At 29.2% G+C, this 16,029-nt stretch overlaps 1 protein-coding gene across 2 annotated transcripts in view; it reads left to right on the top strand.

The window, feature by feature from the left end:
* The window catches only part of LOC129920063 (nuclear pore membrane glycoprotein 210), a 61,398-nt gene that overhangs the window by 36,951 nt on the left and 8,418 nt on the right, over positions 1–16,029 (top strand). The window contains exons 21-22 of one of the 2 annotated variants that reach the window (XM_056001225.1): positions 6,767–6,908; positions 11,806–11,871. In XM_056001225.1, the coding sequence (XP_055857200.1) occupies positions 6,767–6,908; positions 11,806–11,871 (208 nt within the window). The remainder of the gene's footprint in view (positions 1–6,766; positions 6,909–11,805; positions 11,872–16,029) is intronic. The other variant, XM_056001235.1, reaches the window with a different exon arrangement.

Genomic DNA, 16,029 nt, shown 5'->3' with positions numbered 1-16,029 from the left:
TTCCAGCTAAAATAGCGTTCTAGCCCACAGTGATCGGTCCAAAAAGTAAATGCCAAACGATATTCTGTAGCTAGGTAAAAGTTCTACAAAATATATTTTTTATACCTTTAGCTACACTTAAAAAAAGAAAATAGAACGTTTTTTTCTTCTCCTGAAAAATTTGAAATCATGGACTTATCATGTTTTGAAAATAAATGATTCAATTCATATGAAGAAAAAAATGAAAAAAAGCGACTTAAAATGCGAAATAAAACGCTGCTCTTTGTTTTCAATGTATGAAAGCACTTGATGATCTAACAATTTAAAAAGTTCAAAAGCTATGTCGGAGCTGACCCACAATTATCAGTGTTAATTGTGACAAGTTAGAAGTGAATTGGCATGAGTGGCTCTTCCTAATCGGCAGAAATCTGCAAATTAGTTAAAAGCCAGGAATAAAAATCTATTTCTTTTTCCAGCAAACACCTCCTTCGGATGATTTATTGAAATAGATAATTCAAAACCCAATTCACGTCTTGTATTGTTGAAAAAAATCCTTTGGAATAATTTAATTAAATAACGACACTCACCTCTAAAAGAAGGCATCTTATGTACACTGTGGCGTATACGTACTTTTTTCTTTATTTTAAACATGACAAATTACTACTAAAACGTTTGTGAAGTATAGTAAAGCAATGCTAAGGCGCCTTTAGGATTAAAAAAGTGACAACCTTGTGTTTAAATTTGAACACAAATTAGACTGGTTTTTTTAAGCCAGTAAAATTTTCTATGATTTAAATTATTGTTAGCGTGTTTGTAAAATCTCTGTTAAAATACTGACTCTGAAGGTAAACTTTTTTTTGAAAAAAACCCACTGATATTGAGATAGTTGTTGCAAAATGTGAATAGAACTAAAAATGAACCCCTCATTGTCTTATCTGATAAAAATTGGCATGTTTATAAAAACTCTTTAAAGCATCTTTAAAATAGTGATGGGAACTATCGAATGATTTGAACTATCAATAGTTAGTTACTGAATGATTTGAACTATCGAATAGTTCATTCATTCACTCATTTATTTATTCGAATAAAAACTATGGAATACAACTATCGAATACAATTATCGATTAAAAACTATCGGATAAAAAATATCTAATAAACTATCGAATAAAAAGTATCGAATAAAAAAAAACTTTACGAAAGAAAAAACTATCTTTCAAAAAAACTATTCCAATGGGAATACTATCGAATAAAAAACTATCGAATGAAAAAACTATTCGAATGAAAATAGTAACTAAATGAATGAATCAATGAATGATTTAAAACTATCGAATGAATGAATATTTTACAACTATCGATAGTTTTTATTCGATAGTTCCCATCACTACATTAAAACCACTCCTCTTACTCTTTTCAATAATATTAAACTGATCACATTTGAGTGTTTTCTTTAAACTTGCATTTTCGTCTTCAAATTCACACACATGTTAACTTGTCATTATTTGAAGTTTTCAAAAAAAAAAAAAAAAAAAAAAACCCACATGACGAGAGTATCTTAGACTGAGATTAATTTTACAAAAAATAATTGCATAACCAGATTAAGATGTTTCGAAATACTCGTATCTGGTATCTTTTTTTTAGCTCCTTTTAAGTATAGTTATCCATTCCATTGAATTTTGTGTTTTTCGTTTTTCTTATGTCGACGAGAGAAAGGAGTAGTTGCATGTTCCTATAACATCCTTGTACTTGGCTTTCCTCAAATTGGTTCTATGTATAATGTCTCGGATAGTAAAGCTTCTCTGTTTCCATCTCCAGGCGGTCGTTTGACAAAATCAAAAAAAAAAAAAAAAAAAAAAAACTTACACAATCCAATGTATCTTTTTTGTGTGCATTATAGAAACAACATATATTGGAGTATTATAAAGTTTCTCTTAGCTTTCTTAACATCGTTCGTTTATTTTTTGTTTTTTTTTTTTCATTTTGTCCCCTTTTTTTTTTAAAGATAAGAAACATTTTCACATGCGACGATGTGTGTGTGCAGTGAATATGTGTGTATACTTTACTAAAGTGAATGAATGGTTGGTTCTCTTTTACATGAAACTTTAGAAAAAAGTTTCTCAGTTTTCCAAAAGAAAATTAGTATTTTCTTAGTTTTTTTTTTTTTTTTCTTACTTTTTCTCATGATGGTGTGTATATTTTTTGTTTTTCCAAAAATAAAATATTTCGAGGTATGTAGTTGTGTATAGTTTTTGTTTATGTTTTCCTTAAGAAAGTGCATCGACTTTGGTTAAATGAAGAAGCAGTTAACGTGTTTGACTTGTAGATAGAGTTTTTTAATTTGTTTTTTTTTTTTTTTTTTTTTTTTGCTTTAATTTTTGATTAAATTTTAATATTATAAAAGGAGAAAGTTTAAATAAAAAGTTTCTATTTCTATAGACTCTCTTAGTGTTATAACGATTTAATTTAAACTTGTTTGATGGTTCAGTTTCTTAAAAAAAAAAAAAAAAGATTGAAGAAAAGGTCAAAGGTGCTTTGGAGAAGCAGTTTGTTTGTATTTTATATTTGTTTTTCTTTATTGAATTAAATTGAAAGTTTTTAAGTTATTTATTTGTAAAGAAGAATTTAATATTAGATAGCTATCAAATTTTTTATTAAAAACATAAAGAATGCAAATCAATTGATCCATCAATAGTTCATCATACCTCTACAATTTTGAACTTGTTATTTTTGTATTCAAATTGCTTTATCTTGGTACATTTTTTAGAACATATTGTTCTTTCAATATTTGATACAAAAGCAAGCTACTAACATCCTCGTGGTTTAGATAAGGGGTATTTACGAGTGGAAACATTTGAATTTACAGCATCCCTTTCAAATTTTACTAATAATAGTATACAAAAAAGTGTAGAACTTAGCCCAAGAAAAGTGTGTCAATTTGTTTACTAAACAAGAAAAAAAAACAACAACAAGGTATTTTTTACTGTCACAGAAAATTAATATGAAAAATATTGTGTTAACAGAAAAAAAATTATTTACAAATGTCACGCATGGGGAAACTTATTTTTTCGCGACTTACTTTCTGATAGAAGGGCCCATAAATGTGTTGATACATGACATGAAGTCATATTCAAGCGGGTTTGACTGTATTATTTTTTTTTTTAAACAGACACAAAAAAATGTAATGGTTATTTGTTTTGGTTTTTGCAAATGGCATACATTGTCAAAATTATACACTGAGGAAAAAAAAAACTTAAAATCAACGAAAATCACGTTGATTTAACTATTATTCAGTATGATTTTGCATTGAAGACGAAAATTTTAAAATCAAAGTAGAACATCGTTAGTTTAAAGTGGTTTGCTGTTATAAAACATCTTTAAATCAAGGTTGTTTCAACTTTGAAAAAAAAAAATCATCAATTTATTAAAAAAAAAAGAAAAAATTGGCAACCACTGGGAATCGAACCTACAACTCTTATATCTCTAGGGGAATGCTTTAAAATAAAAAAAATTCTTACGTTGCTTCAATTTTAATTTAAAGATGTTTCATGTTAGTTTTTTCAACGTTAAATCAACGTCGAACATAGTAATTTTGTGTAGTAATTTTTTGACGTGCTGTTTTTGATGTTTTTTGATCTGACACAAATATCTGAAGTGTAAGTTTTAAATTTTTTAAAATCTGCACCAGGAAAATTAGGAATTGCGGATATGAGATTTTTTTTTAGATTTTTGACATAAGTTGTAGAATATCCAAACAAAAATAGAAACAAAAAAATTAGCCTATTAGCACTAATTCCAAGATTGTACCAGGATGTTTTTTTAGTGCATATCCCAAAATTTCCTCTTTTCTCAAAAAATACCAAATTTTCATAGATATGAATAATTTTTTCAGTGCATTGTTTTTGATTCTTAATGATAATGGATATGAAAACCCGCATGCAAAATTTGGTTCCTCTACCATAACTTTTAAGGGTTTTTCGGTAGTAAGTTAGCAACTGTTAATATGGGTTGATAAATGAAAAACAGGTATAACTTTTTTCAGAGACGTCAGATTGCCTTGATTTTAGATTTTTTGTAATCAGCATTTAATAAATATACCTTGAAATCATGTACCATATGTGTATATAACACCATTGTCTATTATTGCTAATTTTGAAAATCTCCATTTCGCGCTTTGACCTTGAAATTTTGGCATGAGATTTTTCTAGACTTTTGAGGTATGTTATATAAAGTTGTATCTTATGTTTAATACTATACACACAAATTTTAATCGAGATCGTTAGATAGAGACATTTTCAAAAAAAAAGTAACTTTTTTATATCCGTTTATGACAGGTGCCGTTAGTTTTGTCCTAAAAAATCCGTACAAAACGTTGGAAGTATTTTTTTAGTGTTATACAATGTAATTATATAAAATCTGTATTGCTGTTTTACTTCATCCTCGAAATTACTTCAAAGGAACCTCTTGGATTTGCCCTTAATCGATTAAGAATTTAAGCCGATAATTATGGGTATTCAACGCGATCTCAAGCACAAAATGTATAACATTAACGTTTGGAAATCACTGAAAGAATGTGTTTTGCAAGCAATATTTTCAATTGAATAACTATTTTTTGTCAGGAAATATAATATAAAAATTCATATATTTCACAATAAATATTATTCAGTTACAAAAGTTTCTTTGAAAATAATTTTTTTTTAACGGTTTCCTAGCGATTCGTATGAATTATAGCTGATCGCTATAACTGGGACCTAACATTCTTTTCGTGTAACGGAACAGCTCAAACTTTAAAATAAAATAAAATGTACACTGTATAATAAGGTGGGTCAAAAAAATTGATTGATTTATTTTGTACTCCAAAAAATCGATTGCTAGACACCTCTAGAATATACACACCAAATATGAGCTCTTCATATTAATGGGAAGGTCCTCCGCTTTGCAATTTTCCATTTTTACATCAAGCTTCTACTAAAAAAAAAATCATTTTTTTATTAATTGACTGTTTAGCAAATTTCTTTACATATTCTTGTAGTAAACTGAACGCTCTAAAAAAAGGCCTTTTAAACTTTTTTCGTTTATCTAACCGTTTAATATTTGAGGTCCAAAAATCGAGAAAATCTTTAAAAATTCGTTTTTTGTTCTTAATTTTGTAACAAATTGAAAAATTATAATAATCAAACGCGCATGACATATTCTTGTAGGAAATAGATTGCTCCACAAAAAATGTCTTAATTACTTTTTTCATTAATCTAACCATTCTAATGATATTTGAGGTCAAATTTAAAAAAAAATTATAAAAACATTTTTTACTTTTCAAAATTTTCTTATTCACTGAAAATTCCCATTAATATAAAGAGTTCATATTTGGTGTGTATATTCTAGAGGTGTCTAGCAATCGATTTTTCGGAGTACCAAATCAAAAAAAAGAAGAATTTCGATTTTTTTGACCCACCCTAGTATAAACCTATCATTTATTGCATCCATTCAATATCTCAAAAACTATTTGCATCTCACTCAAAATGGTCCACAAGATTTTTTTTTTTCAAAATGCAAGATAACTTCAAGAACTTTCAAATTTCTCTTTTTAAATGGAGACTTTAAATTTAATGGAGTGTGAATAGATTTTGCCTAAATCACCTTACTGATCACATTAAGAATTTTCAAATTTTTTTTAAACTTCTCGTTAAAAAATCGCCAAAAATTTGGTTTTTGGGATGTTTTGCCAAATAATTTTTCTATTAAATATACCTAATGTTGAAAATTCACATTAGGTAAAGCTCCCGCTCAACAAGTAGGTACCTTTTTAGTAGATTATTTCTTTAGAATTCCACTATCTGAAACAGTTTTGGGTCATCTTATTCACTCAAATTGGTCAATTAAACCGAAATTGAAACTTATTTTTTTTTTTTTAGAAATCAGGTCGATGTATCTAATAGTTTCCCCCCCTTATACAAACCTTTTTTCAAATCTTGTGTCTGAAGTTCTTTTATGTTTCATAAATTTCCTCTATTTCACTCTTATAATGTCAACTTTCAAAAGAACAAATACGACAATTAGGTATACTTGAAAAACGCTAAATTTTGTAGTGTTTAACACAATTTCTATACAAATTTTGTTGTAAAACTTGTATCGCTTTGATTTATTCCTTTTATATTTCCTATTTTTTTTTTTAGAATTTTCATCTTTTAGTACTACTGACAATACTTCTTCGACACCATTAAAAATGTTATCTTGCTCTCTCTTTTGTTATCATATTTAAGCCGCAACATTCAATCTTATCATTTGTATAAGGCGCTGGATGGATGTCGGTGCGGCGGCGGCGGATAGCACTCAACCTCTTTTAAAACTTTTCAAAAGGGTCTTCAGGTCCTTCAAATGCCGGAAAATTAATTAAATTCTTTCCCGAAATCTATACTTGGTACTTACGTACATTATTTCCCCCCCAAAGACCATTATATATATTTTTTTTTTTTACTTTTTGGTTATTCTGTCGAGTCAGTTTGGATTTCATTAAATCGCGTGCTGATCATTGTTCGCGTTGTGGGTTTTTCATTTCCTCATCCGCATATCTCTCCTTGAACTGAAACCTTCTTATATATCTACCGAAAAACGAAAACCATCATTTTAATGCAAAAGTCAAAAACCTAAGTGCTTTGTAAATGCCACTCGAAATAAGTGGGCAAGTCCAATTTCAACTCACACAATCGACCAAAACAATTTTAAATTTTATATATCTTTTTTTCTCCATCTCTTTCACACACACAAACATATTCTCAATTTTATATTTTCACAGATACCAATACTTGGAATAAATGCTCTTGAACAAAAATGCTCCAATCAGCCCTTCAGTAATTCATCAACGTTCCTAATTAAGATGGTATCAAATGTGGGACTTATTATCTCCGCATTGATTATCCTTGCAGCAACAATTTGGGGTAAGCTTTTTTTTTCATTTTTTTTTTTCATTTTTCCTTGAAGCAATTGCATTTAATACAGAATTATATCAACTTACTACAACGAGAGAGTATACCAAAAACCACACACACGTGAATGGTTGAAGTGATGGAAAGAGGGTTTATAATGTACCTACGAGTATAGTATATTGCAGCAAGCATTCAACCATTTTTCAAGAACCCTCCATCCCTACCCGGATGCAATAATAATAATAAGGAATGTCACTTCGTTCTGCTCGAATGCTGAAGCATGTAACATTCCAGAAATTATTATCCTCTTAAGCCAAACCATGCCAAATATTATTTTACAAAAAAAGATGAATTTCACTAGACAAATGGATTTCATATTTTTGTAAAAACTGAAGAATATTGTTTTATAAATTTTAAATGGTCACTGTGGTGTATGTGTAACATTTTTTTTTATTTTTATTTTTTTTGTATGAAAGTTTAAATCAGACAAACAGGAATGCTCATACACTTCGGAGAACTTAAATAAAATTAAAATAGTTTACAACATTTTTCTTAACAATAAAACAAAGACCTTAAAATAATTTTAATCTTAGAAAAAGTATTAAAAGGGGTTTTCTTTTCATTTTATTGTTTTTCAAAACTAAAAAAAAAATAAAAAAAAAAAAAACAAAATGGTGAAATTATTACAAAAAAATTTTTAAGGAGCAGAAAAGCAAACGAGAATGAGCTTTAAAATTATAAAAATTATCTTGCTTGTGTGTGTGTCTGTAAAACATTGCATTTAAACTTTAATGCTTTTAAATTGCGCCATTTTTTAACGATTTTTTTTTAATGAACAAAATATCAATACTATCGACATTGGATTCATTCATATCCATAAAAATGTTGAAAAATAATTGGTAAAACATTGAAATAGCAATTTAAATTTTTTTAAATTCCATTTAACCTCATTTTGTGTCACCCGAAATGAGGTTTCATAAAATCTAATATGATTCAGGGTAGGATATATGAGAATAGATTTTCTTGAATATAAATAACATGGGAAAAAAATTATTATTTTTGTAGTTTTACAAAAAAGCATTGTAAAAACTAACTGAAATATGATTCTTATAGTAAATTAAACGTTCTACAAAAAGGTTTCAAGACATTTTTTCATAAAGTGATACCCACTGAAGTTATTCAAACTTAAAGTTCAAAATATATGAAATTATGACTTTTATTTCGTATATTTCGTAGTTATTTAAAAAAAAAATTAAATTTTTTTGCTCGCAATTGCTTTTATAGTTGGATATAAATACAAAAAAATACTCCCAAAGTTTAAAGTCTCTTACATTATTCTAAGCCATGCCTCTAAGCGGTTGAGGTTTCTTATGGGAAAAACAAGGGATTTCGGACCTTGTTCGATCAGTTTTAAATTCCAGCCAAATTATTTGTTCGAAAAAAACTCGAAACTTTACAGAGTTAAACATTATAGTTGTAGCTATCATTCGGATTTTTTTTTTGTTGATATTTCTAACTGTTATAATTTCGAAGATTCAGCTCGGGAAAGAAAACCATTTTTTTCAGACTTTTTTAAAAAGTTATTCTTTAAATAAATAAAAAAAAAAAAAACAAACAACGGCTACATATATAGCTACAACTATAACTTTTAAGTCTGTAAAGTTTCGAGTTTTTGAGAAATTACACAAATATCTCTTTAAGATGTTTTCACCTCCAAAAGATTTATGCCATAAAATTTCTTGTGTAACAAAACATTTTAAGAATTTTTGTTTTGAAATTTTTTTTAAAGTCGTTTTTTTTTATTGTTTATAAGTATATATAAATCTTTTTCAAAAATGAGTCTAGGGTGCTGATAAAAAAAAAATATGAACCGACACATAAATAAAAGTTACCTAAAATTCATTGATCCGTTTTCACAAAATTGGTTTCTGAAAAAAATGTTTTCTGAATTTAAAAAAAAAAACAAAATCTAGAAATATTTTGTTTTGAAATTTTTTTATACGTTTTTGCGAACAAACTTTTTCTTTAAGATCGTAAACGCAAAATAATGTCAATAAAGAAAAAAAAAAAACGTCATAATCTTTGAAGTGCTGTGACCATGAGAGTATTCAATACTTTTACCACTGCTTTTTGAATCTGAACCCAAAATGTGCAATCAGTGATTTTTAAAAGACCAAAAAAAAGAGGTTGTCTGTAAAGCCGGTTTACGGACGATTATTTTACGTGATAACGTCGTAAGAAAACAGGTTCTGTGCTTTTAAAATGAGCCAATTGAAGCGTTTATTTATTTCAAATAATCATAATTTACAAGAAAAAGCTTAAAAAAATACCTTCATTCTTTTCTCATTATATTAATTTTTTATTTTAAAAGCTTACAAAAAAACTTATACCATTAAAAAGCCAAATATTTCTCACTCTATTGAACCAATTTTTTTCTAGACAACCAATAAAAAATTTTATATCATGCAAAAGCTCATTATGTTACCTTTCATATGACGTTTCAATCTTATTACTGCGATGCCTAGAAAAAAAGTTAGAATTTTTTAAAAGCCAACCATGTCCAAATTTCAAACTGAGATTACGGTACTTCCCATACTGGTGGCTGTTCATTATCAACAGATCTCCACAGGTGTTTTGAGGTATTTCGCAAGTTTTTTAATTTAAAATTGTGTAGCTTGTAGTGAATGTACAGTCATGTGTGATATACCAAATGAAAGGTAACATCATCAGGATGCTCAAAAAAGTCAAAATCAAATTTGTATTTGCTTTAGATCAAAAGATAGAACCTGTTGAATAATAAAACTTTATTTTACCTTTATCTCAAAATTGTGACTACAAAATATATACAGATATAGTCCTGTCTATTATCTATCTACAATACAAATTTCATTTATTTATCTGTTAAAGAAAAAAAGATAAAAATAAAAAACGGTTAAAAAAGGTCAAAAATCTTGGGACAAAAGAACTTGTTTTCCCGTTATTCGGTCAAAAACCATTTTGAAATATACCAATTTTTTGCACATGTATGCGCACAGTCTCATATACTACACGTTCTATAAGCTTGAGATTTTTTGAATGCTACAAAAAATTTTAAAAAAATCAAAACTCACCCAAGAATACCCCAAAATAAGTAGGTATGTTTTTCAAAAATTCATATTTCGAAACGCAGATACTTCAAAAAAAAATCCGTATCAGACTCCTAACGGTTTTTTGTATTATCTTTCGAATGACGTTTTTCAAATTGTCAAAAAAAAAATTCCCCTACCTATAATCACTACTTTGTCAAAGGTCTACCTCATGTTTTAGTTTTAGAAAACCATTAATAACGTGGTTTTGAAATTTTTTAGAATTTTTTAAATACCATTGTCAGTCTTGCAATAAATATATCTATTGATTAAAAAAAAATTCAACTCTTTACATTGCCGCGTTTAGAAAATAGCCAATTTTTTGAAATTTTGTTTTACCCCTATTTACCCTATTAAAAGATGAAATTTTTTTAAATCCTTCGAATGTATTTAACTTAAGGTTGTTATTTTTCAAAGATTTTTGTATCTCTAATTGTCTATTTTTAATTGAAATTTTTGCCGCACTGCGAAAGTGCAACGAGAGAAAATGGCGTCACTTTTTTGTGTTGGTTGCCATGGTTCATCGATTTATAAGACGTTATCAAGTCAAAAAGCCAATCTTATAATAGAAAAACTTAACCCATCTACTTTAGTCTGAAATAAAAACGTTGCCAAGCATAAAGATCAAATTTTTTCCACAAAGTTTGTCCTTTGAAGATTGCTTTCATCCGAATCAGTCTTCGGATGAAAATAAATCAATATTTTTTAACAGTAATTTCTGCCTTCGAAACAAGAGTTTCTACGAATGTCATACAACATGTTTTTTTCAAAATTCACCATAATCAATAATAGCCCAATAATAAGAATTTTTTGAGAAACCATGTAATAAACAGTTTGCACTTATCTTTCCAGCTAAAATTGATTAAACCGAACAACCGAACTTATGGCCAATATTCTACAATATTCCTGTTCTCCAAAAATAATTTCTGGGAACTCCTATATTTCCTGCTATCCTGCACAACGAAACGGTCAAATACATTCCAGAAATTTACGTGAAACTTTATTTTCCTTGGGTTTTCACAAAATTTCATATTCAAATTGTGCAATGATGCTTAGTATTCCACTTCGACGAAAGATTAACTCTAATTTATTCAAAGAAAATAATTATTCAAAAATATAGCCCAAGGACACGACCGAAATACAGACTGATTTTATAAACCAGAACGAAAGCAAGGAAAAAAAAAAAACAATTTAAAATGCGAAATTCACCGATATTTATAGTAGTAGTTGCTTTTGGTTTGTCCGTCGTCGTTCGTCGTGTCGTCGGTCTTGAGTGTCGGTTCATCTAAATAATATCAAATGTTCTATACTACAACACACATGTTTGCCCTATTATTGCGCTGCAAGCGTGTTAGCTTTTATGTAGTTCAAGAACATAAACAAATAACAAAATATATCTCCGTATAACACCGACATTGTAGATCGTATTATACCGAAGAGAGAGAGAGAGAGAGAGTTCCTGTTTCACTTTAAAACCTCCCCTTTTCACAACCCTTTGAGTCTTCTAGGCAAAATTCAAGAAGAAGAAGAAAAGATATATTTAGGACGACGAAGAACACTATGAGAAATAGAAACAATGTTTGGCTTAATTTTGGTATATTCTCGTATCGTCGTTGTCGGCGTGGGTATAGATCTCCCCCCCCCCCCCCCACCCTTCCCCTAAAATGCATTTTCAGGCTGGCAAAATAACCTCCTCCTTTTTCTTCTTCTTCTTCTTCATTCATTTTCGTTCGTTCCGTTGAGTTATAAGGTTGATTAATTGCATTTTGTATTCTATTTTACAGTGCTTATAGTTTGTACCCCGCAACGGAAGAACAGCACCAGCTACAGAACGGATATCAACTCTGAAGGTGAGTTTAATTAACAATTTCCATATCACATCCCAAGATATTCGCCTCAAAGTTTTGGCCACGGCTGGTTGGTTTTTCTTTGCTTATATACCGACGACGACGACGACCTCCATTCTCTTCTTCTATTTATTCATTATTGGTTGGCTGGTGATGGTGGGTCGCACTATGGTCTGAGTGCGGAAAAAAAGGCCTTTGGAAAATATCTAGCCTTTTTAGAAACATTTTTAGAGTTTTAAAAATTTGCGTCACTAAACGTCAAATAATTAAGTATACCAAAGTATGCTCCATATTTCAAGAGAACAGCATAAAAAAAATCATTTGCAGATACTTGTAGACCTGGAAGTTATGAATACGACCAAAATTGTCTCGCTGCATCGGGTTTCAAAAAAACTCGGTTTTGACGGTGGTATATATCAAAAAGTTATAGTTTCTTTGGTACTTATTGTCAGAATGAACTAGTAAAGGTCATTATTTTTTAGAAACAAAATGTATCTTTATTTTTAATAAGAAAATAAAATTGATTCATTATTCCAGATCAGAGATATTCGATTTTATGCGAAACCATTAAATCGTGTCCGTAACATATTTCAATTTTCAAAAATTGTTAGATCACAATGCAACAAGGTATTTGAAAGGAAAGTTATCAGAAGAGATGACTTAAATTGAAGGAGATTCTTTTATTCTATACACTTAGGTCCAATTTATTCACACTCCATTAAATTTAAAGTCGCCATTTAAAAAGGGAAATTTTAAAATTTGAATGCGATTTGACAGATTTTTCATTTTTAATGGAGACTTGAAATTTAATGGAGAGTGAATAAATGGGGACTTAATGCTAAAAACAGTTTTTTGAACAGCCCTGATAGCAGAGCAGCTATAAATATCTGCTATTTTATCATTCTTTCAATAGCAGGTAACGCCGCAAACTACTCTTCTGATTTGAAATATGATATGAAAATATAAAATTCAATATAAATACAGTACATTCTCGATTAACACAACTAATTAAAACAAGAGTGGTGGTTCAATGATCGAGTAAATAATTTTTAGGCTCAATCTGAGATGAAAAGCGAAAATATCAGAAAAGTAATATACTAACAAATATATTTTATGCAACAAATTTTTGTTCAATAAAATATAATTATTGATATGAAACGAAACAAATGGAAGTTAATTCATTACGATAAGTACGTAATTACGTATGTTTAATTCTTTATACAAATCTAATTATTTTATTTCGAAAAAATGGGATATTTTTGTTTGGATTTTTTAAGTTTGTTAGATTTTAAAAATTGACATATCTCGCAATTTTTTGAACAATCAACATTTTTTCAATAAGGGTTAAATTTTGGTCAGTTCATCGTATTTTTGTATTGAAAGTTGCACATATCGAGTCAATTTTTGTAGAAGAGTTGCGATTGCTGCGTCAACAATGATAAAAATTGGGATGTTGCGAAAATCGCGGAGTTGCTTGCGTTTTAAGTCCACTACAATCGGGATTCAGAGCTGGCCATAGTTGTTCCACCGCTATGGTACACATTCTGGACGAAATTAGACGAGAATTTGACCAAAAATGTATAACCTTACTTTGCCTTCTTGACTTCTCAAAAGCCTTTGATAGAGTTAATCATTCCATTCTTTGTTGGAAAATGCGACATTACTTTGGCTTTAGTGTAAGGGCTGTACAACTTATTGCCAGTTTTCTGATGGATAGGTTTCAAAGAGTTGTGGTAGGGGACAATTGCTCTAATGTTAGGGCACTGGTTCAAGGTGTTCCTCAAGGCTCAATCCTTGGCCCAATTCTTTTCTGCCTGTATATTAATGACCTACCATCAGTTTGCAACTATGCATCTACCACCTCTATGCTGACGATGTCCAACTGTACTATTCGAAACCTTTTTCTGAATTAGATGAGCTTGTTGCCAATCTGAATAAAGACTTATCATCTATTAACAAATGGGCTTTAATCAATGGGCTTACCTTAAACCCTACTAAATGCCAGGCAATCCCTATTTCCAACCGAACTTTTGAACTTTCTTCTGTACCTAACATTATTCTGTATGATTCAAGGATAGAGCTGGTTGAAACTGTAAAAAGTCTTGGCTTTGTCATAAATCGTAATTTATCTTGTTAAACCCATATTAACACGGTGGTTGGGAGAATTTATGCTTGTCTTCGGAGATTATGGATTTCCGCTAGTTTCACACCATTTGAAACCCGAAAAAGACTCGTTGTAATGCTTATCATGCCCCATTATTAATTATGCTGAGGTAGTTTATAGCGATCTAGATTCACTTTCAAGCCATAAGCTACAAGTTGCTTTCAATGATTCAGTTAGATACATTTATCAAGTACGTAGATACGACAGAATTTCCTTGATGGCGAGAAATATTTTAGGTTGCACATTAGAACAGCATAGAATTATTAAAACTGTTTATTTCTATTTAAACTAATCAATACAAAAACGCCTGACTATTTGTACTCCAAGCTTCAATTTACGCGGTCTGTTAGAACTTTCAATATTGTAACCTTAAGATACAACTACCTTAATTCATCTCGGCTATTTTTCATAAATGCGGTCAAAATTTGGAATTCCTTGCCTCAAAACATGAAGCGGATATCAAACTCTGGAAAATTTAAAAATGAGCTGTTGAATTTTTATGCATCTCAATGAAAACAAAAAAAAACAAAAAAAAAAAAAAAAAAACTTTCGATTTATCTTTCATTCTCCTGATTCTTCTCCTATCTTCTTTTTTCCCCCCTTCACTTTCTTTTTCTTTTTTTATATAATTGTAATTGATTGAGTAAGATTATTATTAATTAATTTTTTTTTCGTTTTCTATGATTTCTTTTTAATAATACTGTACTATAAAAGACTTTGTCTTAATGTATACCACTTCAAATTTAATAAACTTAAACTTAAACTTAATCGAAAACGTACTACCTAAAAAGAAATTGACTGTTTCCAAATTTTTTAATTAGAGAAAACTCCTTGAAAGCCTGCACGAAAACAATGGTATTTCAAATTAAACTTCTCCGTTTCGTCATCATCATAGTAAACTTTGAATTACATCTTTGCTATGAATAACAGAATGCTCACAAAAAAGCAGTGAAAATTTCAAAGAGCCGAGAATATTTTCTGAAAAAAAGCAGTGAAGTTACAAAGAACATAGAGCCGTTTTACTTATAAAAGCAGTGAATCTTAAAGATCATAGAACATTTTTGCTGAAAAAAAAAAGAACATAATATTGAAGAGCAATCGCAACTGTTCTCTGCTCAGTCGAAGAACAAAGTGATTCATAGCAGTTTTTGCAACTGCTAAATTTTTTTTTTTTTTTTTTGAATATTATAAATGGCATAACATGCCACAGCAGCTGTACGCAAACGGTTTTGGTTCATGGAGAAAAAAATTATTAAAAACTGTACATTTCCTGTTGGATCAGTGTCCGAGGAAGCCCAACCCTACCTCTAGGTTCAATTCCAGAAAATTCAATCGAACTACGATAAATGAAGATGCAAGGCATCGTCTTCTCAGATAAAATAATAAAAGGTTTAAGGCCATAGAAAAAAACAAAAAAAAAATCTACCACTGACAGTAGACCTCATGACAAAACCTCATTTGTGAATAACTAAATTGCTACAACAAAGGTCTTAATAATATTTTTTAACTATTTTTTTTTTTTATTAGGCCCCAAGAAAAATATGAAATAAGGCCCAAAAAAAACAAAAAAAATACTAAGAAAACAACAACAATCAAAATTTTCAAATTGTTTTATTGCCTATATATGTTTTATAAGAAAATCTTATTAAAATCAACGATTAAGAAGATTTTTTTAATCAGATTTCTTATTATTTTTATAGAGAAAAGTTAATTTTTTTTTAAATTGGCACTAGAACAAAAATCGCGATCAATATTGGTATTGCAGGTTGGTTCGGGCGGTAAGGTGTGCCACTAATGATTTAAAGTCTTCAGATCGATTCCCGGTCGTCGTTTTTTTTTTTTTTTTTTCTTTGCAAAACCCTACAAGTGCAGATTTTAAAACAATAAGGAAAACCCGATTGTTTTAATAAGGTTTCTTTCTTAGATGAAAACCATAGAGAAATCTTATTGTTTTTGTCAATTAAAAAAATATCCCAATTTTAGGCCTAATTCCATTT

Source organism: Episyrphus balteatus, chromosome 1 (genome assembly GCF_945859705.1).
Source record: "Episyrphus balteatus chromosome 1, idEpiBalt1.1, whole genome shotgun sequence".
NCBI classification, from domain to species: Eukaryota; Metazoa; Arthropoda; class Insecta; order Diptera; family Syrphidae; genus Episyrphus; species Episyrphus balteatus.
This window is presented reverse-complemented; position numbering and strand designations above follow the sequence as displayed.